At 46.4% G+C, this 25,829-nt stretch overlaps 1 protein-coding gene across 2 annotated transcripts; it reads left to right on the top strand.

Moving 5' to 3' along the window:
* Window positions 1-1,157: 1,157 nt before the first annotated feature.
* LOC119976633 (butyrophilin subfamily 3 member A2-like) lies at window positions 1,158-25,829 on the top strand. Of its 2 annotated transcripts, none has more exons than XM_038817269.1 (4): window positions 1,158-1,334; window positions 12,932-13,017; window positions 19,425-19,733; window positions 25,497-25,829. In XM_038817269.1, the coding sequence occupies exons 2-4, from the start codon at window positions 12,960-12,962 to the stop codon at window positions 25,784-25,786; spliced, it is 657 nt and encodes a 218-aa protein (XP_038673197.1). In that variant the 5' UTR covers window positions 1,158-1,334; window positions 12,932-12,959; the 3' UTR covers window positions 25,787-25,829. The 2 variants fall into 2 exon arrangements, with proteins under 2 accessions (XP_038673197.1, XP_038673196.1); XM_038817268.1 differs by having other exon boundaries at window positions 19,386-19,733.

Raw genomic sequence — 25,829 nt, 5'->3', positions numbered from 1 at the left:
AGAATGAGGAGGGGAGGGAGAATGAGGAGGGGGAGGGAGAATGAGGAGGGGGAGGGGAATGAGGAGGGGGAGGGAGAATGAGGAGGGGGAGGGAGAATGAGGAGGGGGAGGGAGAATGAGGAGGGGGAGGGAGAATGGGGAGGGGGAGGGAGAATGAGAAAAGGGGGAGGGAGATGAGAAGAGGGGAATGAGGGGGGGAGGAGATGAGGAGGGGAGGGAGATGAGGAGGGGAGGGAGAATGAGGAGGGGAGGGAGAATGAGGAGGGGGAGGGAGAATGAGGAGGGGGAGGGAGAATGAGGAGGGGGAGGGAGAATGAGGAGGGGGAGGGAGAATGAGGAGGGGAGGGAGAATGAGGAGGGGGGAGGGAGAATGGGGAGGGGGAGGGAGAATGAGAAAGGGGGAGGGAGAATGAGAAGAGGGGAATGAGGAGGGGGAGGGAGAATGAGGAGGGGAGGGAGAATGAGGAGGGGAGGGAGAATGAGGAGGGGAGGGAGAATGAGGAGGGGAGGGAGAATGAGGAGGGGAGGGAGAATGAGGAGGGGGAGGGAGAATGAGGAGGGGGAGGGAGAATGAGGAGTGGGAGGGAGAATGAGGAGGGGAGGGAGAATGAGGAGGGGGAGGGAGAATGAGGAGGGGGAGGGAGAATGGGGAGGGGGAGGGAGAATGAGAAAAGGGGGAGGGAGAATGAGAAGAGGGGAATGAGGAGGGGGAGGGAGAATGAGGAGGGGAGGGAGAATGAGGAGGGGAGGGAGAATGAGGAGGGGAGGGAGAATGAGGAGGGGAGGGGAGAATGAGGAGGGGGAGGGAGAATGAGGAGGGGGAGGGAGAATGAGGAGGGGGAGGGAGAATGAGGAGGGAGAATGTGGGGAGGGAGAATGAGGGGAGGGAGAATGAGGGGAGGGAGGGAGAATGAGGAGAGGGAGGGAGAATGAGGAGGGGAGGGAGAATGAGGAGAGGAGAATGAGGAGGGGAGAATGAGGAGGGGGTTCGGGAGTGAGATAGTGGGTGAGGAGGGGGTGAATGGGGTGAGGAGGGGGTGAATGGGGTGAGGAGGGGGTGAATGGGGTGAGGAGGGGTGAATAGGACAAGTAAGAGGCAAGGGGTTTGAGGAGGGGAAAGGGCAGAGGAAGGAGGGGTATATATTTTAATGAAAAGAGGCTCCGAGAGCCTCCAGGTGTGGAACGAGAAAATGTTTCTCAATTCAGGAAGTCAGTGAAAACCGAAAATAAAAGTTTTCAGGGAGGGACGAGCTGTTGTTGGGAACATTATTACTCTTCACAGATCTGTTGGAAAAAGGTAGAAAATCTTGGACATGGTTGTGGGAAAGTCAGAGGTGAGTCCCAAATCTTCTTTATTTTGGGGAGGGTTTATTTCCTGTGGGATTGGGTGTTTTTTATTCAGGCTGAAAGGTGCCGATCAAATGGAAGGAATTGAACTGGGAGCGGCTGGAGATTGTCCAGGGAGAAGTGAGAAACTTTCTAAAATGTTTGTAATCCTGAAGAGAGAGTGGAACTGGCTCCTATCAGGATAAGGGAATGGGAGCCAGAGGAGATTTCAAAGCTGAAACCGTCAGAGTCAAACACAGCGACCAGAAAGAGAGACGGAAATAAAAAGGAGGAACAGAGTCATGTGACGGTCATTAAGATGTTTGTGTTTAAATTCATTGTGGATCACAGGAGTCAGTGTGAACACGAATGTGTTAATGAAGTGAACAAATGGTCCAGCACCAGGTACTTTTGAAGATCACATTCCATAAATCCCTCCTCATTGGAACGCTGTGACATCTCAACTCATTTAAAACGTGCTTGGATCTGTATCTGATGTGCTGAAATCTGTACAGCTATGCATCAGGTAGCAGCTAGTTTCCTTTTTGGCTGACACAGGCACAGGGCTGAACGTTTCCATGGTTCGATGATTTTTTTCATGTTTATTTTCAATTTTTTTATAAAAAGCGTCACAAAACAGCGTAAGGAGAAAGATAGCTCTTGGGATCAATGTACGACAGAAACAGCACAAAACAAGTCATTACATAATTGGGACAAATAAGACCGAATAAATCATGGGCAAAATCCCCAACAATTTCCTGCCACGGATACATGACTTGTCTGTACCTGAACAGGATACATTACAGACCTATATCATACCATAGCTTTAAAACCAAAATGACAGAATAGGAAAACAACAACCGGAGAATCCCAGTGTTAAGGGCAAATCGACTAACTTTTAAATTACAGTTTAAACCCTTCCCCAGACCCTGGCCAAGACAGACAGCCCCTCCCCCGTAACTATAAGATGAAAAAATGACAAAGAGAGGACCAGGTACCACCAGCCTGAATCCTCAGCCCAAGGTCTCCCATGGAAAAATAAAAGAAAGGAAAGTCTTCTCCACACCCAGGCCAGAACAGGCAGCCAGGATATAACTACAAGATGTTGTTACTCCTAAACCACAGGGTGTCCTTAACCCATACACGATGGACAAATGACCACAAGTTGTTTTGTACAATAATATAATTTATTGGCGTGCACACAAGGTTAAGGTTGTTTCAATCACACACACATAAGTTAAACTACAAAGCTATTACTTGCAAGACCTTAACTTAACTTTCAAGTGACCGGGCAGATATGGCCAATATCTAGAGTCCATGGTCTGGCAGTGTTGATAGTCTGTTGTCATTGTCCTTGGCTCTGGTCCTTCCGTCGATGGCGTGGATGGTCTTCCTCTTCTTCGGCCAGTGAAGGGTCACCATTGTTGGTCGCTGTCGAGAGAGCAAATGAGGGATTGTGCAGCACCTTTTATCCCGGGAATTTCGTGCACTTTTGGGTGATCCCAGGCAAACTTCCAATCAATCGATCAGGGCTCAATCACCCTGATCGATTGGGTCCAATCAAGACTGGCTACCTTGATGGCGGGACGTGTCCTTTTTCCTGTGTTGTTTGCAAAGTCTCTGCTGCAGCCTTTTGTTTATTTGAGGGCTGCAGCCTGTCTGTCTCTGAACCTGGACACTTTTCCCAGCGTCCTCTGCTGGATGCCATTTCAGGTGGCCACAAAGATAATGAGGGGACCACCAAGCCTCAAATCTCAATCCAGAGTCTCCCATAGACCCTGCTCACGGATGCTCAGTTTGGGTTCTGCCAGGGTCACTCAGCTCCTGACCTCATTACAGCATTGGTACAAACATGGACAAAAGAGCTGAATGCCTGAGGTGAGAGTGATTACCCTTAACATCAAGGCAGCATTTGACTGAATATGGCATCAAGGAGCCCGACCTAAACTGGAGTCAATGGGAATCAGGGTGAAAACTCTCCGCTGGTTGGAGTCATACCTGGCACAGAGGAAGATGGTTGTAGTGGTTGGAGGTCAATCATCTTAGCTCTAGGACATCACTGCAGGAGTTCCTCAGGCCCATCCACCTTCAGCTGCATCGTCGATGACCTCCCATCAGAAGATCAGAAGTGGGGATATTTGCGGATGACTGCACAATGTTCAGAACCATTCACAATGCCACCGATAATGAAGCAGCCCATGTCCAAATGCAGCAAGACCTGGACAATGTTCAGGCTTGGGCTGACAAATGGCAAGTTACATTCGTGCCATCCAAGTACCAGACAATGACCATCTCCAACAAGAGAGGATCTAACCATTGCCCATTGACATTCAATGGCATTACCATCACTGAATCATATATGGCATTGGTGAGGCCACACCTGAAGTATTGTGTGCGGTTTTAGTGTCCTTACCTGAGGAAGGATGTTCTTGCCTTGGAGAGAGTGCAGTGAAGGTTTACCAGGCAGATTCCTGGGGTGGCGGGACTGTCATATGAGGAGAGACTAAATCCGTTAGGATTATATTTATTGGTGTTTAGAAGAGTGAGAGGGGATCTCACACAAACTTCTAACAGGATTATACAGGGTAGATTCTCGGGGCGGCACGGTGGCACAGCTGCATCAGCGCTGAGGACCAGGGTTCGATCCTGGCCCCGGGTCACTATCTGAGTGGCGTTTGCTCATTCTCCCCGTGTCTGCGTAGGTTTCACTCCCACAACCCAAAGATGTGCAGGCTAGTTGGATTGGCCACACTAAATTGCCCCATAATCGGAAAAAAAATAACTGGGTCCTCTGAATTTATGAACAAAAAAAAACATACAGGGTAGATTCAGAAAAAATGTTCTCGATGGTGGCGGAGTCCAGAACTAGACGCCATAGTTTGAGGATAAGGGGTGGACCTTTCAGGACTGAGGTGAGGAGAAACCACTTCACCCAGAGAGCGTGAATCTGTGGAATTCTATACCACAGAAAATAGTTGAGGCCAAAACATTGTGGAGGTTCCTCTCCAAGTCACTCACCACCTGGACTTGGGAAATATATCGCCCCTCCTTCATTGTTGCTGAATCAAAATCCTGGAAGTCTCTCCCGAACAGCACTGTGGGTGTACCTACACCTCAGGGATTGCAGTGGTTCAAGAAGACAGCTCACCATCACCTTCTGAAGGGCAACTACGGATGGACAATAACCAGCGATGCCCACATCCTGCAAATGAATTAAAGAAAGAAGGAAGAATATATCCATCCAAGGACAATACGTCCATTAAATGAGCAACAAGATAATGATCACAGAGCCGGGCCTAACCCTGTACCACCACCAAATAACAATCAGGAGAACTGTGCCCCAAGGATTACCACCATCAAAGATGGAGACCCATGTCAGGAGAAACAACTGACTCATTCCTGAATGGGAGCCACACAAGTCCCAGTGCTCAACAGGATAACACACCCTCTGCTTGGGCCTGAAAAAGGAAAGGTGCTAAACAAAAATAAGACGCTACCTACCACCAGATAAAGACAGACAGATCTCACTCTCATCACCTCTGACAGCAATTAGAATAGTTGAAGAGGGAGACCTGTACCAGGAAAAATGACTGACTCCTCCCTGAAGAGGATTCCGACAAATCCCACTCCACACAGGAAAATACAAAGTCAGCCTGGGCCTGAAGAAGAAAAAAGGGAAACCAAGAAAATAAAATAGCTCTGATCATGGGGAGGCCTTCCTCAAACAAAGTGATGACCGAACTAAGCTAAACAACCACATCCTCCACCCCTCCCCCCGCTCCGGCTCTGCTCATCCTCACCCCAAGGAGATATTAGGATAAAGAAACTGTGCACAAATCTCAAATCTAATAGTCAGCTTAACATGATATAACCTTCTTAAATCAGGATCACCAGCCGTGCAGGACATCGCACCCAAAATATTTACTTCCCTGCAAGCAGATAAAATGCAACATTAACAGACAACAACATGATTATCAGGGAGTGAAGTCCAGGATAACAACTGAGGAATGCGGCAGTTGTCAGGTTGAGGAATAAGACCATAAGACACAGAAGCAGAATTAGGCCACTCGGCCCATAGTGTCTGCTCCGCCATTCGATCATGGCTGATATTTTCCTCATCCCCATTCTCCTCCCCAAATTATTCAAGAACCTACTTCTCTCTGTCTTAAAGATACTCCGTGATTTGGCCTCCACAGCCTTCTGCGGTAAAGAGTTCCACAGATTCACCATCCTCTGGCTGAAGAAATGCCTCCTCATCTCTGTTTTGAAGGATCGTCCCTTTAGTCTGAGATTGTGCCCTCTGGTTCTAGTTTTTCCTACAAGTGGAAACATCCTCTCTACGTCCACTCTGTCCAGGGCATGAAGTATCCTGTAAGTTTCCTTAAGATCCCCCCTCATCCTTCTAAACTCCGACGAGTACAGACCCAGAGTCCACAACTGTTCCTCATACAACAAGCTCTTCATTCCAGGGATCATTCTTGTGAACCTCCTCTGGACCCTTTCCAAGGCCAGCAATCCTTCCTTAGATATGGGACCCAAAACTGTTCACAATACTCTAAATGGGGTCTGACCAGAGCATTATATAGCCTCAAAAGTACATCCCTGGTCTTGTATACCAGCCTTCTCAACATGAATGCAAACATTGCATTTACCTTCCCAACTGCTGACTGAACCTGCACATTAACCTTAAGAGAATCATGAACAAGGATTCCCAAGTCCCTTTGTGCTTCTGATTTCCAAAGCATCTCCCTATTTAGAAAATAGTCTATGCCTCCATCCAAAGTGCATAACCTCACACTTTTCCACATTGTATTCTATCTGCCACTTCTTTGCCCACTCTCCTAGCTTGTCCAAATCCTTCTGTAGCCCCCTTGCTTCCTCAATACTACCTTCCCCTCTACAGATCTTTGTATCATCTACAAACTTAGCAACAGTGCCTTCAGTTCCTTCTTCCAGATCATTAATGTATATTGTGAAAAGTTGTGATCCCAGCACCGATTCCTGAGGCACACCACCAGTCACCGGGTGCCATCCTGAAAAAGACCCCTTTATCCCCACTCTCTGCCTTCTGCCAGTCAGCCAATCCTCTATCCATGCCAGGATCTTACCCTCAACACCATGAGCTCTTAACTTATTTCACAGTTTCCTATGCGGCACCTTGTCAAAGGACTTCTGGAAATCTAAATAAATCACTTCCACTGGTCCTCCTTTGTCCAACTTCCTTGTTACTTCCTCAGAGAACTCTAACAGATTTGTCAGGCATGACCTCCCCTTAACGAAGCCGTGCTGACTCAGTCCTATTTTGTCATGCACTTCAAAGTACTCTGCGATTTCATCTTCAATAATGGACTTTAAAATCTTACCAATGACTGAAGTCAGACTAACCGGCCTATAATTTCCTGTCTTCTGCCGCCCTCCCTTCTTAAACAGCTGTGTTACATTAGCCACTTTCCAGTCCTCTAGGACCCTTCCTGCCCCCAGTGATTCCTGAAAGATCACCACCAATTGCTCTTTCCAGGAGCCAATGCAGACTCGATGGGCCGAATGGCCTCCTTCTGCACTGTAAATTCTATGATTCTATGATTCAAGAATCTCCTCAGCTATCTCTTTTAGAACACTGGGGTGTAGTCCATCTGGTCCAGTTGATTTATCCACCTTCAGACCTTTCAGTTTCCCCAGAGCTTTCTTATTTGTGATGGTCACTGCACTCACCTCTGTCCTCTGAAGACCCTGGAGCTCTGGCATCCCACTGGTGTCTTCCACCATGAAGACTGATGCAAAGTAACTATTCAGTTCGTCTGCTATTTCTTTGTTTTCTATTATTACTTCTCCAGCCACATTGCCCAATGGTCCAATGTCTATTTTTTAAAATCTCTTTTACCTTTTAAATATTGAAAAAAACTCTTCCTACCTTCCTTTATATTATTAGCTAGTTTGCACTCATATTTCATATTCTCCCCCTTATTGCTTTTTTAGTTGTCCTCTGCTCGGTTTTAAACGTTTCCCAATCCTCTGGCTTCCAACTAATCCTCGCCATTTTGTATGCTTTTTCTTTTGCTTTTATGCTGTCTTTAACTTCCCTCGTCACCCATGGATGCCTTGTCCTGTCCTTAGCATGTTTCCTCCTCCTTGGGTGAATTTGTACTGTGCTTCCCGAATAACCCCCAAAAACCCTGCCATTGCTGTTCCACTGTCTTGCCTTAGGCTCCTTTTCCAATAAACTCTGTCCAGCTCCTCCCTCATTATCTTAAAATTATCATAGAATTACCATGTCTGTGTAGTTACCCTTATTTAATTGTAATACCGTTCCATCTGATTGCAGCTTCTCCCTCTCCCTCTCAAACTGCAGGGCAAATTGTATCCTATTGTGGCCACTGCTCCCTAAGGGTTCCTTCTCCTTAAGTTCTCTAATCAAGTCTGCCTCATTACACATCACCAAACCTGATGCCTCATTACACATCACCAAAGTCTGCACGTCCTCCCCGTGTGTGCGTGGGTTTCCTCCGGGTGCTCCGGTTTCCTCCCACAGTCCAAAGATGTGCAGGTTAGGTGGATTGGCAATGATAAATTGTCCGTAGTGTAAGGTTAATGGGGGGGGGGGGGGATTGTTGGGTTACGGGTATACGGGTTACGTGGGTTTAAGTAGGGTGATCATTGCTCGGCACAACATCGAGGGCCGAAGGGCCTGTTCTGTGCTGTACTGTTCTATTCTATAAACCCAGAATTGCCTGTTCCTTAATAGGCACTGTCACAAGCTGCTCCAAAAACCGAGCTCTTAGATATTCCACAAATTCCTTTTCTTAGGATCCACTACCAACCTGATTTTCCCAGTCCACCTGCATATTGAAGTCCCCCATGATTATTGTAATATTGCCTTTTTTACATGCCTTTTATATCTCCTAATTTATTTTCTGCCGTATATCCTGAGTACTGCTAGGGGGCCTGTACATAACTCCCATCAGGGTCTTTTTTGCGATTCCTCAAATCTACTCACAGAGATTGCATATCTTCTGATCCTATGTCGGTCCTTGCTATCGATTTAACTTCATTCCTTACTAAAAATGCAACCCCGCCTCCTTTGCCCATCTGCCTGTCCTTTCGATAGGACACATATCCTTGTATATTTAGATCCCAGCCCTGATCCCCTTGTAGCCACATCTCTGTGATGCCCACAACATCATACCGGCCAATTTCAATGTGAGCAACAAGCTCATTTACCTTGTTCCGTATACTGCGCGCATTTAGGTACAACACCCTCAATACTGCATTGACCACCTCTCTTCTCACACTTGTCACCTGTCGGAGGGTGATGTTCTTCTCTTATTTTGGTTCTCTGTTTCCCCTTTGTGGTGATTGTAGATCTGAGTAGATGCAATATAACTGAACAAGCACTAGAGGGAGCACGGGAGAGCTATAAATACACAGGGACAGGAAGTGAGGACACACTTCACGGAAGGCAGAACTGGTAGCAGGACACAGACAGGCAGCATTTGAGGTAGCCGTAAGTTAAGATCTGAAGACAGAACAAATTCACAATAAAGCATCTTCTTCACCTTTGAGACTACAAGCTTTATTAAGACACGAGGAACAACACATGGTACCAAGGAGTGACTTCAGACGCTTACTAGAAGACAACTCAGCTGCAGACACAGAAAGACCAAAATGGCAAGAAAAACTCCTACTGGACATTCGACTTGGGAAGACATCACTTATTCGAGGAGGTGGCTTGGAACCCCACCTCAGCTGGACATGACAGGCAATGTAAGAAATGTCTGGAAAATATTTAAACAAATGTTCGATTTTTATATCATAGCTAATGATGTAGAAGCAGCCTCAGACAAAATTAAAATAGCAATGCTCATCGCAGGACATGAAGCTAGGAAAGTATATAATGGATTTAAATACTCAAACGATGAAGACAGCAACAACTTACAAATAATACAAAACAAATTTGAAGAGTACTGTATGGAATTTGAACAGCACGGTATGCTCAGAGGCCAAACTGCACAGAGACTGAGTGATGCAAAACTCAAACAATCAATATCAAAACAGAAAGGGTTCAGTCAAGAAATCACGAGTGAAAAGTACAGATCAAAAAGAAGAAACAACTTGAATTTTTCACAAAGCCAAAACGCTGAAATCCAGTACAAATCGAAAGGAAAAGGTAACTTACAACTTTCAGAAAGAAAAAACGCTGAAATCCGCGATAAAATGACGTTGGAGCACATTTTACAGTCTCTGGCAGACAGAACTAAAATCTGCGTCTGCGCATGCGCAGGAAATAGAAGCCGCGCATGCGCAGTTACAATCACCCGTTTATCGTTCTGCGCATGCGCCAGCCGCGCATGGGCAGTTTAAAAAAGTTCTTGTTGCTGGTCGTTATGTGCATGCGCAAGCCGTGCATGCGCAGTCTCAAAACGTTTTGGTCGCGGATCGTTATGCGCATGCGCACGCCGCGCAATGGCAGTGGACACAAAACCGCACAGTGAAGGAAGGCCGATGTGCGCATGCGCAATCGATTCCTACGCATGACGTCATGAGCGTCATGACGTCTGAGGATCCGGACCACACCCACTTAAAAGGGAAATGCCCGAAAATTGAAAACAAGATACTTAAAGCTGTAAAACCAAATTTTCTTGCCTCAGAACACAGAAAAATGGCTGAACTTAAATCAGCAGTTGAAAATAACTCTCACAACCCTGGAAAAAGCAGTGTGCACCACTGGTTTTCGAACAATACTACTCAGACATGGCTGAGTTATTCGGATATGCTGATCACAGCATCAGCGGCACGGTCGCAAAGCTCCATACGAATCTACTCATGGTAGATGAATCCAACACCATGGTGCCATGGCAGATCGTCGACACATTGGATGACAGCAATACCCAAGACAAAGATGACGCCACACAGAGTCATCTGGACATGAATAACAAGAACACCGACAACATTCACAACAGAGTTGCAATATCAATATCAACACTTCAACAACAACAAAAGAAAAAACTCAGTGAACAAATTCATCAAGTTTGGACTCATAAATGTTTTTATTAAGATTGGACTCATAAATATAAATTAGCTTTGTAAAATATGCAATAGCACAATCTCTTGTATAGATACATATACCGTAAGTAATCTAACTGTTTTGTACAATTTTCTTTAACGATGTACAGAAAATATGTAGAGAAAAAAGGGAGGATGTGGTGATTGTAGATCTGAGTAGATGCAATACAACTGAGCAAGCACTAGAGGGAGCACGGGAGAGCTATAAATACACAGGGACAGGAAGTGAGGACACACTTCACGGAAGGCAGAACTGGTAGCAGGACACAGACACAGGCAGGCAGCATTTGAGGTAGCCGTAAGTTAAGATCTGAAGACAGCCGAATTCACAATAAAGCATCTTGTCCACCTTTGAGACTATGAGCTTTATTAAGACACGAGGAACAACACATCCTTCAGTTATTACACCTTCTAAGCTAACATCCTGGTTCCCACCCCCCTGCCAGTGGTGCATGAAGAATGCAGACATCAGGATAAAGCAGCATCCAAAATGGTGAGCACTCTTCAGAATTTTCCAAGGATTCCAACGATCGGGACACATAGACTCCTTACTTCCAGCCTGCTGTCTCGGCTGAGCCCAGGCAGATTATTATCTGAATGGCTATAGATTCAGAGAGGGGAATGTGCAAGGAGACCTAGATGTCCTTCGGCACCAATTACTGAAAGTAAACATGCAGGTGAAGTAGGTGATAAAGAAGGCAAGTGGTATGTTGGTCTTCATTGTGAGAGGATTCGAGTACAGGAACAGGGATGTCTTGCTGCATTGTATCGGGCCTTGATGTGATCACACCTGGATTATTGTGTGCAGTTTTGGTCTTCTTTTATGAGGAAGGATTTTCTTGCTCTGGAAGGAGTTCAGTGAAGGTTTACCAGGCTGATTCCTGGGATGGTGGGACTTCCTGTTTGTGCTTCCAAAGTGAATAACCTCACACTTATCCAAATTATATTGTATCTGCCATTGATTTGCCCACTCGCCCAACCTGTCCAGATCATGGTGGGAGTCCAGAACCAGAGGTCAGTCTGAGGATGACGGGTAAATCATTTAGTGCAGAGATCAGGTGAAATTCTTCACCCAGACAGTGGTGAGCCTGTGGAATTCTCTACCACGGAAAGCAGTTGAGGCCAAAACATTGTCTGTCTTCAAAATGGAGTTAGGGTTAGGGTTTAGGGTTAGGGTTCGGATTAGGAAGCATTTGCAGCTAAAGGGATCAAAGGATATGGAGGGAAAGCAGTACTCCAGAGACGGAGCGCAAGCCGTGTAACCCAAGATAAAGCAAATATTAATTGTGCATCAGGGTAAAATAAAGGATTAAAAGATGAGCTCATGAAAATGCTACCACTCCCATGCTCACATCATATGACAGCCGCCCCCCCCCCCCCCCCCCCCCCCGCCCCCCACTCCCGTTCATCAGATTTATTGAATATCATGATGTTTTAACTTGCTACATTTGAGTTGCCTGTTCAGCACCATAATCCCTCAGTTACCATCCCCTGATCAATAAACTTCATAGACGGGGATATGGAATGTCTACGTGTTCTCTCAGCACTTACCACAGGAATGAAGCCTCCCAACCACAGAAACCAACAGATAACATGTGAGTGAAATAAAGAAAACAGTGTGGGGGAGGGGGGTGGATAGACAGACAAGGAGAGTGACAGAAACAGCAAGCTAGTCTTCTCTCATTTAATTCTGCCCAGTTTTCATGTGAAAATTGGACAATACAAGTCAGAAAGTGGAGATGTTGTGTCAGGTCTCCACCTTTCTGTGCTGACATTTCAGGTGAAGGAATTGTTCACCATCTGAAACTGGGAGGAGCCAATTTTAATCTTCAATTGAACTCCATTATCGATGATGTCATCCTGTTCCCACAGTTTCCCAATGATTGTACCTGGATTGCTCCGTGATCTCGCATTGTGATAAAATGGCTTCCAGAGTGGCTCATTTGCGTACACTGAAACTTATTGAAAAAAGGCTCCCCAATGGACCTTCACTCCGACAGCAGTATCACATTGGGTTACCGCAGGGACCTCCCCCAATATTAGAGCACATTAGTGGTTAAGGAGAACAAATGGAGCATTGCCAGTCAAGTCAGCCTTACCTGAGATATTGTGCATTTATCCATCAGCATGGCTACATCATATTCTACAGGGAAAGTGCGCTGATATTCATTTATCAGAGGAGCAATTCCTATTGTGAACCAAATCTTGAGGGAAGCAATGATAACTCAATGGTTGCATGATTAAATTATGGTCAAATATCAAAGCCTGACTCGTCTTAATTCAGGATCATTCTTCAGATGCCAATCATAGTATTTTATTAAAGTCTCCAGAGACACAACACAGCACAGTGGTAAAAAAATAACACAACACACACATGTTCACAGGATGTAACCACAGTTCAGGAACTTCAGGCCCCGGGAGTTTATATCTCAACAAAAACTTGGTAGAATTGTTGCACAGCCTGTTTGACATTGGTGTGAGTGCACTGTCGATGTAACATGAGATCTGTGACAAGTAATGCAACTATCACTTCTCTCCCTCTCAGGCAAATCCTCTTCTGCTCAGATCTCAAGATGAAAGCAGTTCACCACATTGTGCTGTTACTATTTGTGATTCTGCATTCAGTACATGGTAAGAAATTTTATAAGCTGTTTAGTTATATTACCAGTAACCCTCCCATGGTGTTACTTACAATGTTAGGAAGATTCATTCTTTTGCAACAACAGCATGGTTTCTGTCAGTTAAGGGATGATGTCTCAGACACTGATTTACAGCGATTCTATAAACTCAATTGCCGTGATATTTATCATATTCTCGAATTGTTCCATTGGAGCTTTGAGAATTCCACTTCAGAATTCTATTATTATTCTGTGAAAACTCTGAATTGCCTTTCTGTGTATTAATATGTATATACTTTTTCTGGAGAGATTTTAATGGTTAACTTTAACATTGACTGGGTAAGAATGCCAGAATAAAGGATATTAAAATGATTTCCTCATTTGATAGAATATATGTCATCCATATAACTGAGATAATTGACTAGTGAGAAAAGTTATAGCCCATGGAAGAAAGGGGCATCAATGTGGATACAGAATTGGCTGAGTAATAGGAAGCAGAGAGTAACCGTCAGTGGATATTTTTCAGGTTGGAGGAAGGTTTGAATTTCCCCAGGAGTCGGTATTGGGACCCTTTTCCAGATTTATATTAATGATTTTGATCTTGGTGTGCAGGTGACATTTTCAAAGTTTACAGATGCTGTGAAACTTGGAAGCATTGTAAACTGTGAGGCGAAGAGCATAGATGTCCTTCAAAAGGACAGAGACCAGTTGGTGGAATGGACAGATCAGTGGCAGATGAAGTTCAATGCGGAGAAGTGTGAGGTGGTGCATTCTGGGAGGAATGGAACTAATGGGGGACTAGGAACTAATGGGGGACTTTAACTTTCCAAATATTGACTGGAAACGCGATAGTTCGAGTACTTTAGATGGGTCCGTTTTTGTCCAATGTGTGCAGGAGGGTTTCCTGACACAGTGTGTAGATAGGCCAATGAGAGGCAAGGCCATATTGGATTTGGTACTGGGTAATGAACCAGGACAAGTGTTAGATTTGGAGGTCGGTGAGCACTTTGGTGATCACAATTCGCTTATGTTTACTTTAGTGGTGGAAAGGGATAGGTATACACCGCAGGGCAAGAGTTATATCTGGGGGAAAGGCAATTATGATGCGATGAGGCAAGACTTAGGATGCATCGGATGGGGAGGGAAACTGCAGGGGATGGGCGCAATGGAAATGTGGAGAATGTTCAAGGAACAGCTACTGCGTGTCCTTGATAAGTATGTACCTGTCAGGCAGGGAAGAAGTGGTTGAGCGAGGGAACCGTGGTTTACTAAAGTAGTTGAAACACTTGTCAAGAGGAAGAAGGAGGCTTATGTAAAGATGAGACGTGAAGGTTCAGTTAGGGCGCTCGAGAGTTAGAAGTTAGCTAGGAAGGACCTAAAGAGGGAGCTAAGAAGAGCCAGGAGGGGACATTAGAAGTCTTTGGCAGGTAGGATCAAGGATAACCCTAAAGCTTTCTATAGATATGTCAGGAAGAAAAGAATGATTTGGGTAAGAGTAGGGCCAGTCAAGGACAGTAGTGGGAAGTTGTGCGTGGAGTCCGAGGAGATAGGAGAGGTGCTGAATGAATCTTTTTCGTCAGTATTCACACAGGAAAAAGACAATGTTATCGAGGAGAATACTGAGATACAGGCTACTAGACTAGAAGGGCTTGAGGTTCATAAGGAGGAGGTATTAGCAATTCTGGAAAGAGTGAAAATAGATAAGTGACCTGGGCCAGATGGGATTTATCCTAGGATTCTCTGGGAAGCTAGGGAAGAGATTGCTGAGCTTTTGGCTTTGATCTTTAAGTCATCTTTGACTACAGGAATAGTGCCAGAAGACTGGAGGATAGCAAATGTTGTCTTATTGTTCAAGAAGGGGAGTAGAGACAACCCCGGTAACTATAGACCAGTGAGCCTTACTTCTGTTGTGGGCAAAGTCTTGAAAAGGTTTATAAGAGATAGGATGTATAATCATCTGGGAAGGAATAATTTGATTAGAGATAGTCAACACAGTTCTGTGAAGGGTAGGTCGTGCCTCACAAACCTTATTGAGTTCTTTGGGAAGGCGACCAAACAGGTGGATGAGGGTAAAGCAGTTGATGTGGTGTATATGGATTTCAGTAAAGCGTTTGATAAGGTTCCCCACGGTAGGCTATTGCAGAAAATACGGAGGCATGGGATTCAGGGTGATTTAGCAGTTTGGATCAGAAATTGGCTAGCTGGAAGAAGACCTTCCTTGCAAAGTCCCTGCATGTACTGGAAATTCTCCCCCACACCAATCGAAACTTCTCATTCAGCTCCTCCAAGCTGGCAAACCGCCCACCCAGAAACAAATCCTTCATCTCCCTGATCCCCCTCTCCTCCTATTTCCGGAACATCACATCCATCCTCCCCGGTTCAAATCCATGGTTTCCCCTAATCGGCACCCCCCTGATCCCGCTCCAAACCTAAAATGCTGCTGAAACTGCCTCCAAATCTTCAGCGTGGCCATCACCACCGGACTCACCGATTACTTCGCTGGAGGTAAAGGGAGCGGCGTCTTTGCCAGGGCCCACAACCCCGACTTGAGCCCGCCTCCATCCTTACCCACAAAGCCCCCACCTCCCTAATCCATCCCTGAACCTTCTCTGCATTCACTGCCCAATAATAGTACATCAGATTCAGGGCGCCTAACCCCCCCGCCCCTCCCCTCCTCCCCCTTCCCCCCCTCCCCCTCCCTCCCCCCGACTGCCACCCCCTCTGCAGCACCACTTTCCTTATCCTGGCCACCTTCCCTGCCCAGACAAACAAATAGATCAGCCTGTCCACTCCATTGAAAAACGCCTTTGGCAAAAAGACCAACAGGGACTGAAACAAAAACAAGAATTGCGGTAGAATGTTCACCTTCACCGCCTGGACCCAGCCTGCCAGGGACAGAGGAAGACTATCCCACCTCGACAAATCATTCTTACCCTCCGCACCAAGCTAGAGAAATTCAATTTCCGGAGACCTCCCCAGTCCCAGGCCACCTGCACACCCAGATACTGAAGTGAGAGTCTGCCACATGGAATAGCAGCACCTCCTCCCACTCCCCCCCCCCCCACCCCCCCCCCCCCCCCCCCCCCCATCACTCTTCTTTTCCCCAACCCAGAGCTTCTCAGCGCGATGGCCAAGGGCTTAGCCGCCAACGTAAACAGAAGGAGGACATGGGGCACTGCTGCCTTGTTCCCCGGTGCAATGAAAATTACCATCAATTCGCCAATTGGCTCTGTGTCCAGCAATGGCACCCATACCACAAACATCAGCCCAACCCCAAATTTCTCCAACACCATAATCTGATAGCTCCACTCCACCCGATCAAACGCTTCTTCGCATCTAATGCTACTTCCACCTCCAACTACCTTCCCTCTGCCAGAGAAAGCACCACATTCAGCAGTTGCCACATATTCGATGACAGCTGTCTGCCATTAACGAAATCTGACTGATCCTCGCCAATCACCCTCAGAAGGCGCACCTCCAACCTTAACGCCAGCACCGTTACCAATATCTTGCCGTCCACATTCAGCAGAGATATGGGCCTGTACGACCCACAGTCCACCAGGTCCTTATCCTTCAGCAGCAACGAGATGGGGGCCTGCCCATCGTTTTTGCCAAGACTCCCCTGACCATCGCATCCTCAAACATTTCCATCAGCAATGGTTTGTCCTTAAATTTCTTGTAAAATTCCACTGGGAACCCATCCGGCCCAACCGCCTTTCCCGGCTGCATCTTCCTAATTACCACCTTCACTCCCTCTACCCCCACCTGCTCTGCAGCCCTGGCTTTTCAATTTCACCCAACCTCAGACATTTTAACCCTCTAGGAACTCCCTCATCTCCTGCTCATCCTCTGGTGGCTTCGACTTACACAAATCCCCATAAAACTCCTCAAACATCGTGTTAATCCATTCTGGGGCCACCACCAACTCCCCCTTCCTATTGTGAACACAAACTATCTCCCTCACGACCGTTTTCCTATGGAGCTGACCTGCTAACATCCGACCCACTTTCTCCCCGTACTCATAGACAGCCCCCTCGCCCTTCTCAACTGACGCACCACTTTTCCCGTGGACAGCACGTCAAACCTCGCTTGCAACTCCTTCCTCTTTGCCAGGAGCCATGGATCCAGGTCCCGCATGTATCATCCACATCACCTCCCAAATCTCTTCTATCAATTGTTGCCGTTCTTCCCTCTCCATCCTGTCCACCTCAGTGTTAAACATGATCACCTCCCTCCCTCACCATGCCTTCAGGGCCACCCAGATTATCGACCGCGAGACCTTCCCTGTAAAAATGAACCCCACATACTCCTTAATCACCTTCCTTATCTTATCACAGAAACTCCGGACTATGAACAGCCCCACATCCATGCTCCACTCCTGCTTCTGTGCCACTCTCTTCTCCAGTACCATGTCCATCCAATGTGGAGCGTGAGCAACGATCACAATTACTGAGTGCTCTGCCCCCTTAACCCAGCGCCGGCCCTAGGGTTGCTGGCGCCCCGGGCAAGCTGAACTTCGGCTCCCTTCGGGGGGGCCGAGGGGGGGCGGGGCCGTTGGGGGAGGGCCGAGGAGGGGGGGGCCGAGGGGAGGGGGGGGCTGAGGCGAGGGGGGGGCCGAAGGGGGGGGGCGAAGGGGGGGGGCCGAGCCCAGGGCCGAGGGGGGGGGGCGGGCCCGAGGCCGAGGGGGGGGCGAGGCCGAGGGGGGGCGAGGCCGAGGGGGGGCCGGGGGCGGGGCCGGGGGGGGCGGACGGAGGGGCGACGGGGGGCGGCGGACGGAGGTCGGAGGGGGGGCGGATGGGCCGTCCTGGGGGAGGGCGGCCACCGCGCATGCGCTGGTTGGCACCGGCCCAACTGCGCATGCGCGGGACCCGAGTCTCTGGCGCCCCCTAGCACATGGCGCCCCGGGCGACTGCCCGAGTTGCCGGTACCTTGGGCCGGCCCTGCCTTAAGAACATAAGAACATAAGAACTAGGAGCAGGAGTAGGCCATCTGGCCCCTCGAGCCTGCTCCGCCATTCAATTAGATCATGGCTGATCTTTTGTGGACTCAGCTCCACTTTCCGGCCCGAACACCATAACCCTTAATCCCTTTATTCTTCAAAAAACTATCTATCGTTACCTTAAAAACATGTAATGAAGGAGCCTCAACTGCTTCACTGGGCAAGGAATTCCATAGATTCACAACACTTTGGGTGAAGAAGTTCCTCCTAAACTCAGTCCTAAATCTACTTCCCCTTATTTTGAGGCTATGCCCCCTAGTTCTGCTGTCACCCGCCAGTGGAAACAACCTGCCCCCTTAACCCTAGCTAACAGCGCCTTCCCCACCACAAAAAAGTCAATCCTTGAAAACACCTTGTACACCAGGGAAGAAAATGAATACTCTCGATCCCTCGGGTGTAAAAATCTTCATGAGTCAGCCCACCCCCTCAATCTCCCACCCCCTCAAGCCCGGCTAATGCCCTTGCCCCCACGACAGGGTCAGTGAGCGCGGTTGGGACCTGTCCATCCTTCGCTCCGGCACTATGTTACAATCCCCCCCCCCCCCCCGGTTCAAAATCAACTCATGGGCATCCAAATCCGAGATTTCAGACAGTGTTTTCTTCACAAACCCCATATCATCCCAATTCGGGGCATATAGTCTTACAAAGCCACCAACATTCCCTCCAAAGCACTCGTTACAATCATGTACCTGCCCCCCAGATCCGCCACCATCTTCTCCATCTGGAACCCCACCCCCTTGCCACCAAAATGCCATTCCGCGGGCCCCACTTTCAAACTCAAAATGAAACATTTGGCTCACTCAACCCGTCCTCAGCCTCATCTGGTCCTTCAGCCTCAGATGGATCTCCTGCAGCATCACTACATCGGCTTTTAAACTCTTCATGTGCAGAAAACCTCTTACTCTCTTCACCGGTCCCCCTAACCCCCTCACATTCTACGTCACCATTCTGACTGGGGTCTCACACCGTTTCCCCTCCCCAGCCCTCCTGTCCGCCATCACCATCACCCCAGATTACCCCAGGCCCTACCCATCTGGCTGGACCCGCCCCATCCTTTTGTTACTGTCGCCCCTCCCCTCCTTCCCAGAAGTGGATTCCTTTCTTTTTAAAGTTACTAATCTCTGTGGGGATTGTAACACAGGACATTACATGGAATATTAACATGTAAATATATCATTTAAAACAATCTCCAGAAATCTACCAAATTAATTATTTCAATTTGGCACTTTTAAAGTAGAATCAGTAACTTGCTGAGTTCATTTCTTTTATATAATAGTTCTGGAGGAATTATATATTGTTTCAGAGTTTTATATTTGACAACATCAGCCAACTTAAATGTATTGTATATCCTGTGGACTACTTGAATTGTTACTGTTCACTAGGTAAATTCCTTGTTCTTGGACCTGATGAACCTGTTGTAGCCATTGCAGGTAAAGATGTTCTACTGGAATGTCAGCTTGTACCAGATTTATCTGTCAGCAACATGGACGTACAGTGGCTTAAATCAGGTCTTGATTCACCAGTACATGAGTACAGAAATGGAGAAGATGACGTTGTTGATCAACACAGAGATTACAGAGGAAGGACTGAACTGTTGAAACATGAACTGACCAAAGGAACCATTATTCTTCGGATAAAGAACACAACCATGTTTGACAGAGGGAAATACACATGTTTTGTTGATGACAGAACCAATTCTGGAGAAACTGCAGTCACTCTGAAAGTTATAGGTTAGTAAATATCTGATTACATATCCATGATTTTGGAGATGTCCCATGTTTCTGTCTGTTTAAATTCCTGTTTAAATTACAGATAGTTTAATAATTGGTTTCTTTAGCAGTTGGTGCATGTTCATAAAAAACAGGAACAGAACTAGACTGTATGACCCTTCAAGCTGACCCCACCATTCTGCCCCTCGACCCAAAATCATAGGGTTTTCCCAAGACCTGGAAAAAGGTTCACATTTTCCAGGATCTCACCTCAAAAAGTCACGAGTCTTTGGAACTTTTCCTGAAAAGACAGTGGAAGCAGAGTCTTTGAATAGTTTTCTGGCATGATGGATAAATTCTTGGTAAACAAGGGGTGAGAGGTTATTGGGGGCAGATTGGATGCAGATCTGTGGTTACTATCAGATCAGCCATTGTTAAACGGAAGAGCAGGCTGAGAGGGATGAATGACCTACTCTCCTTCTTGTTCGTATGTTCCTTTTTTTGCTCTGCTTCATTTCTTGAATAGTGGAGTGAATTCTCAATACACATTAATGTGTTGTAACTGCACTCCAAAGGGATGTGGGAAAAGGGGAATAACATTCTCAAGGTCATGACATTAATCCTGAAGTAAATAATTGATGGCGTGATAGTACATTTTATGAGACATACATTTGCAACACCCTCTGGTTAAAGCAAAATAATCAAAAAGAAAGAAATTAAACAATATTCAAATTAAGGAGGCAAGGTTTGTCATCTCTCAGTAATACCTTTAACAGAATACAATATCCCAACGCACTTCACACAAGCGTAATCAAATAAACTTTTATCAAATAAACTTTGACATTGCACTACTTGAGATTTTGAGACAGGTGCCCAAAAACGTGTGAAAGAGTTAGGTTCTAATGAGCATCTTGAAGGAGGAGTGCAAGGTCAAGGTGTCGAGAGCCGAGGAGCACAGGCAGCTGAAGGGATAGCAGCAACTGGTGGAGTCATTTTAAGTATGGAATGTTAAGAGGTAAGAATTGGAGGAACACAGCGATCTCGTAGGCCTGTAAAACTGGAATAGGTTACAGGGTTCATGAAGGGAGAGGCCATGGTGTGATTCCAAAACACGGATGCTTTTTTTATGTCAACTTACTTTATGTTCTCAGTAGAGGCAAGTAACTATTCTTTGTTGAAGAGAAGAATTCTCAAATCATGGTCATTTACTAAAAGGCTGATGTTAAAGGGAGAATTTTACTGCACAAGAGTCAAATAAGGCAAACACCAACAATTGATTTGACAACCACCTATACTCCAACACCCAGAATCAACAGTTTGCGTGAAAAATCTGGCAAGTTGGGGTTGATTATAAACTATGTTACATGTTAAATGGCAGATACAATTATGAAAGGTATTATGAATTGGAGCAGCAGGTAACTTACCACACAGCTCATCAAACTCAGTCACAAAGTCCTTCAAAACTCTCTCTTTGAAGAATTTCAGCTGTTCCTCTTCCATGATGCAGGCTGATCCTCAGCAGGACACAAACAACCCTAGTTGCATGGGCATGATTTTCGCTAAAAATGAGACATAGAACATAGAAAATACAGCACAGAACAGGCCCTTCGGCCCACGATGTTGTGCCGAACTTTTGTCCTAGATTAAGAACAAATTGATCTTCACCCCAGCATTCTACCGTAATCCACGTACCTATCCAATAGCCGCTTGAAGATCCCTAATGTTTCCGACCAACTACTTCCACAGGCAGTGCATTCCATGCCCCCACTACTCTCTGGGTAAAGAACCTACCTCTGACATCCCCTCTATATCTTCCACTATTCACCTTAAATTTATGTCCCCTTGTAATGGTTTGTTCCACCCGGGGAAAAAGTCTCTGACTGCCGACTCTATCTATTCCCGATCATCTTATAAACCTCTATCAAGTCGCCCCTCATCCTTCTCCGTTCCAATGAGAAAAGGCCTAGCACCCTCAACCTTTCCTCGTAAGATTGACTCTCCATTCCAGGCAACATCCTGGTAAATCTCCTTTGCACCTTTTTCAAAGCTTCCACATCCTTCCTAAAATGAGGCGACCAGAACTGCACACAGTACTCCAAATGTGGCCGTACCAAGGTTTTGTACAGCTGCATCATCACCTCACGGCTCTTAAATTCAATCCCTGTGCTAATGAGCGCTAAGACACCATAGGCCTTCTTCACAGCTCTATCCACTTGAGTGGCAACTTTCAAAGATCTATGAACATAGACCCCACGATCTCTCTGCTCCTGCACATTGCCAAGAACCCTACCATTAACCCTGTATTCCGCATTCATTTTTGTCCTTCCAAAATGGACAAGCTCACACTTTTCAGGTTAAACTCCATCTGCCACATCTCAGCCCAGCTCTGCATCTTATCTATGTCTCTTTGCAGCCGACAACATCCCTCCTCACTATCCACAACTCCACCAATCTCCGTATCGTCTGCAAATTTACTGACCCACTCTTCAACTCCCTCATCCAAGTCATTGATGAAAATCACAAACAGCAGAGGACCCAGAACTGATCCCTGCGGTACGTCGCTGGTAACTGGGCTCCAAGCTGAATATCTGCCATCCACCACCACTCTCTGACTTCTAACGGTTAGCCAGTTCATTATCCAACTGGCCAAATTTCCCACTATCCCATGCCTCCTTATTTTCTGCATAAGCCTACCATGGGGAACCTTATCAAATGCACATGTCTTTAGAAACCCCTCAAACCTGTCTGGATGGTACATATCCACCAATGTTATCTTCAAATAACAGAAACAGCTTTGGTAATTTACTCTCAGATTCTGGATCTTGCCTCTGTTTTCTTCAGCTTACCTGTACTGCACCACTGGACTCATCAACTGCTGCTATTGCTGAGCTCTGATTGCTGACCGTGTCTCTTTCTATCGCTTCAACCAGTTTCAGTTCACAAACAAACTTTAATTTCCAATCTCCTTTTCAGTTTTCATTTCCTTAGAAACTGGGAGAATCAGCTTATTTTCTCACTTTCCTTTTTCACTTTCTCTGTTCAGCTTCTGTTTTTAGTTTCCCCGTTCAATTAGGATCTGCCTCAAAAAATAAAGCTTTTAAAACACAGATTCCTCACAACTTTATCCTCTCAATTTCTTAGCTTCCGTTGTAACGTGTTAACCTTTCTCAGTATGGGCAGTGTGACATCCCAATGAAGGTAATGACTGAGTGTAAAATCTACCAGTATTGGATTGCCAGTCAGTATTATGTTGCCATCCAGCTGTTTACCTTCCTGAACACAATGAGAGGGATTCTCTGACCTTGAGGCGAAGTGTTGACGCCATCGCATGTTATGATGGGGGTCAACAGGCTCCCAGGAGCAGTGATCCTGAGCCTTCCAGGCCAGCACAGCACTGGAGCGACCAACGTCACTCCAGCTGCTGATACCGGCGTCAAATGAGCGCCGCAGGTCTGCGCATGCACGCTGCGACTGGCACGAATGCGCGGTGTCATGACATGCAGACACACACACATAATGATGTACAAGCAGCTAATGGACACAGAGCACAGGACATGACCAATAACCAGGCAGGACACTCAGGGGTGGGATCTGACTGTAAAAGACGTGAGGCAATCACACACCGCCTCTTTCCACTAATGAACATCTAGAAAGTCAGTCAAGGGTGTTGTTACAATCTCACACCTCCACCACGTGGCTAAGAGCTAGTCAGGTTCAGTCAGACAGAGTAACCACATTTAAGTTAGCAGAGAGTCGAACTCACAGAGAACTGTGCTAACTGTGCTATTAGTTCAATAAACCTGATTGAACTAACTTCAAGGTCTGGAGTATCTTTCTGATCTAAGCTGCATCCAGTTGCAGCCTGTGTTAGACCAGTGTACCTAACACAACATGATACCAGGAGGCTACTAATTTAAGGTGGTTTACCTTAATCCGTTCCGTGATGACCAGCAAATGTATCCCGGCACCATGAAGAAGATTCAGGCTCCTCACCAGCTCGGACATTCAAGCAAAAGTTTCTGCTGTACATCAAAGCTTCAGACCTCGTGGGTGCGTCTGATGCAAGAAAGATCACGCTTCTCCTCTCAACAGTGGGTGATCAAGCCATCGAACTCTTCAACTCGTTTAACTTCACTGAAGGCCAGGACAAGACAAAGTTTCCTGGACAAGTTCGATAGTCACTGTGAAGTGGACACCAATGAAATCTTGAAGCGCGACATATTTAAACAAAGAAACAACGTCTTCAAGGTAAAGATAAATCTTTCTATGCCTTCTTAACGAGCCTCCACCTGATAGCGCTGTCCTGCAACTTTGGTGATATTGCTGACTCCATGATCAGAGACCAAATCGTGTTTGGAGTTCACTCTGATCCTCTGAGAGAGCAGCTCTTAAATATCAAGCATATGACCCTGCCAGTCGCGATTGAAACATGTACAGTGCATGAGCACGCAATAAATCGGTATTCCCAATACAAATCGGCTGAAAATGAGAAACTTACCTCTCACGAGGCAGAGTGTGCAGGACATCTCCCGGATGCAGCACATCAGCATTGAAGACAGCGGCCATCTCGCGTGGTTTTCCTGATGCCCCATACATGCGGGGATAATGAAGCGGCCGACAACCTCACTCCACAGGTGCAGACATCTGCCGACCGCACTGTGCATGTGCGACAACGTACACCGTGTCACAACGCCGACATGACATGCCCGAACTGTGGCAATGCCCGCTTAAAGGGGCACTGCCCTGCAAGAGGCAGGAGATGTTGTTTCAGCTGAGAGCCTGAATACTAGGCAGCTTTGTGGCCATCTTAAAGGCCATCTCACACCCAACCTCTGTTTTTCAGGCTGCTGGGAGGAGTTCAGGGGTGGGGGGTGAAGCCCAGGGGGTTCAGGCATTGGGTGGAGGTGTTGGGCCAAATTCAAGAACACTCCCCTGTTAACATTGAGCACCTGCCCCATCACTACAGAATGTCCATCCCCGACAATGCTCCCTCCCCCCCCCCCCCCCCACCAATAACCCCCCATCCCCTGACCACACCATTGGACCTCACTTCCCCTTCCTGCTCTGAGATCCCCACATTTTCAATCCTGGTTTCTTGGACTTGGGCTCTGGAGACCACTTTATTCCCTATCCCATCCACTGCAACATCTCGAGTAAAATAGATAGGCTGGAAACTCTCTGAGACGGGTCTTACTCCTGAACAAGGAACTGATGTCTAGCCTGATTACAAATAACACTTGTTGGAGTGTTAATTGGCTGCTGCCAGGCAGTGTGGGTAGGATGTGTTGTCCACTGACTCTTTAGATGGTGGAGGGATCCCCTCCTATCCATAATATTCTGGCCCAGGTTATATAGACACATTCATGTGGCAAATTGGGCCTCCTCAGCTATCACGAAACTCTGCTTATCCTGAATTTGAAGGCAGTTCCACTAGGATTGGGCTCATTGAGAGTTTGCTGCAGAAATATTTTTTGTCTCACAGATTAGCTCCCTTCCTCTGCTCCTGAAGGTATTCACCTCTGGCTGGGAATCCATGGGTATCAGGTGTCCTCTGCTATCTCAAATAAATGAATTAATTGTTCTTAAAAACTGTTTTCGCAGTTACATTAATTATTTACTGTTTTATGAGGACATAGTTCGACATTAAATTTAATTAATAATCTTTAAAGTTGTGTGATCAGGTTATGATTCAATGTCAATCAATAACATGAAATAAATATTTCTCATCGGCTGCAGAAAGTGTTCCTAATGATTGCTATTTCTGAATCTATTCACTAATTCCAGGTTTGGGATGTAAGCCCTGGATTCAGATGACGGGATATCACCAGAATGGAATCCAGCTTGTGTGTAAATCCAGTGGATGGTTCCCTCGACCAGAGATGCAGTGGATCAGTGAGGACGGACAGGTTTTAACACTGGCTGAAACAAGATATCAACAGGACTCGAGAGGTCTTATAAATGTCCAGAGTGACATTGTAATAACAAGAGAATCAACAAATAGATTCAAGTGTCGAATACTGAGTGAACATTTGGACACAGCACAAGAAGTAACTATCAAGATATCAGGTTTGTAAATTACAATGTTTCATCAATAAAGTTAATACATTCTCCGAAAAA

This window comes from Scyliorhinus canicula, chromosome 13, assembly GCF_902713615.1.
Source record: "Scyliorhinus canicula chromosome 13, sScyCan1.1, whole genome shotgun sequence".
Taxonomy (NCBI): Eukaryota; Metazoa; Chordata; class Chondrichthyes; order Carcharhiniformes; family Scyliorhinidae; genus Scyliorhinus; species Scyliorhinus canicula.
Note: the sequence above shows the minus strand (reverse complement) of the source record. Positions and strands in the feature narration are given on the sequence as shown.